Source organism: Daktulosphaira vitifoliae, unplaced genomic scaffold (genome assembly GCF_025091365.1).
Source record: "Daktulosphaira vitifoliae isolate Bord-2020 unplaced genomic scaffold, ASM2509136v1 Scaffold_2, whole genome shotgun sequence".
NCBI classification, from domain to species: Eukaryota; Metazoa; Arthropoda; class Insecta; order Hemiptera; family Phylloxeridae; genus Daktulosphaira; species Daktulosphaira vitifoliae.
The window spans coordinates 36,009,039-36,011,088 of NW_026099573.1; the positions used below are offsets into that span (position 1 = coordinate 36,009,039).

Below are 2,050 nucleotides of genomic sequence, written 5' to 3' on the forward strand. Positions count from 1 at the left end.
ATGAGTAAACAGTCACAAATGACGAATTTTTTTAAACGACCGCCGAAAAAATCGACTTCAGATGATCAAAATTCGAATAAACATAATTTGGAAACTACCGACAAAATTAATGAACCACCTCTCAAAAAGGTAAAAATATTAAAATATAATGATAGTTATATTGAATATGGTTTTACATACTTTAACGAAAATGGAACTGATGTTCCTCAATGTGTTATTTGTAGTATGACATTGGCAAATGCATCACTAAAACCAAATAAGCTCATTAGACATCTTGAAACAAACCATGCTCAGTACAAAAATAAAACAAGGGAATTTTTTTTAAGAAAATTGAAAGATTTCAAAAAAAATAAAAAAATGATAAACACGTATACTACTGAAGATAAAATCTTTCTAAAATGTTCTTATTTGGCAGCCCTACACATAGCTAAATCAAAAAAACCGCACTCGATAGGGGAAAAATTGTTAAAACCATGTATGATTGATATTTGTACAGAATTATTTAGTAATGAATACGTTACTAAGATAAAAAAAATACCCATGTCTAATGATACAATAAGTAGGAGAATAAATATTATGTCTAATGATATTGAAAATCAGCTTATTGAAAAAATTAAAAAATCTATATTTTACGCAATACAACTTGACGAATCTACTGATATAAATAATCAAGCTTTATTATTAATGTATGTGAGGTACGTAGATAGCGATTTAAAAGATATTCAAGAAGATTTTTTTTGTAGCTTAAATTTAAAAACTTACTGTACTTCTGAAGAAATTTTTAATACTATTTCATCTTATTTCCAAAAAATTAATTTACAATTTTCTAATTGTATCGGTATCTGCACTGACGGAGCTGCAGCCATGACCGGAAAATTCAATGGTCTTGTCACACGTGTTCAAAAAATTTCTCATAAAAACATTATATCAACTCACTGTTTCATTCATCGTGAGCAACTGGCTGCTAAAGATATGAACGAAAACCTATTTGATGTCCTAAATGTATCTATAAAAATTGTTCATTTTATTCGAGCTAGTGCCGTAAACACTCGTATTTTCAAAGTAATGTGTGAAGAAATGGGTTCAGGTTTTAAAAATTTGCTACTACACACTCATGTTCGATGGTTGTCAAGAGGAAAAGTTTTGGCCCGGTTGTTTGAACTGAAAACTGAAGTAGAAATATTTTTGAGAGACAAAAAATCACCACTTAGTGATTATTTCGAAAAAAATATATGGTTAGCAAAACTTGCATATCTTTCCGATATATTTTCAATTCTAAATGATTTGAATTTAAGTATGCAAGGACCACAAACTAATCTTTTTATATCGTACAACAAAATTGAAGCATTTCTTAAAAAAATTGTACTATGGACAAATCGAGTTAATAACGAGATATTTGATATGTTTCCGAATTTTTTTTATATGATCCATGAAAATAAATTGACAAAAAATGAAATTAATGAAATGTGTACTATAATTAAAGAACACTTAGNATGAAATGTGTACAATAATTAAAGAACACTTATGCAAATTAAAAGAGAAATTTTCCAAATATTTCGATCCCACTAAAGACATCCGTAAAAATTATAATTGGGTAACAAACCCGTTCGTACAATCAGATCAAAATATAATATCACAAACAAATGAAGAGAAACTGATTGAATTGAGTTCAGATATGGGATTACACGAGAATTTTAAAAGTTACAAAAACGTAGGAAAATTTTGAATATCCTAGTTTGGCAGAAGAAGCATTAAAAGTACTCATTCCATTTTCTACTACATATTTATGTGAATACGGATTTTCTACATTGACAGCAGTAAAAAATAAAACTAGAAATCGACTGGAAATTTCAGCAACCATGAGACTAAGCTTAACAAACTCTATAAAGCCGAGAATTGACGACATAATTTCAAACCAACAGCAACAACCAAGCCACTAAGATCCTTGGTATATAAATTATTACCTTTTTTTAAACAACAATAATTTTAATAATATGTGTATTTTATATTTATTATTTATAATGTATAAATAAAGTTGTATTATGGTGTA

General features: G+C 27.9%; 1 protein-coding gene across 1 annotated transcript; it reads left to right on the top strand.

Moving 5' to 3' along the window:
* LOC126898213 (zinc finger BED domain-containing protein 5-like) lies at positions 1-1,940 on the top strand. Its single transcript, XM_050672154.1, has 2 exons — positions 1-293; positions 1,736-1,940. The coding sequence occupies exons 1-2, from the start codon at positions 1-3 to the stop codon at positions 1,938-1,940; spliced, it is 498 nt and encodes a 165-aa protein (XP_050528111.1).
* Positions 1,941-2,050: the final 110 nt, after the last annotated feature.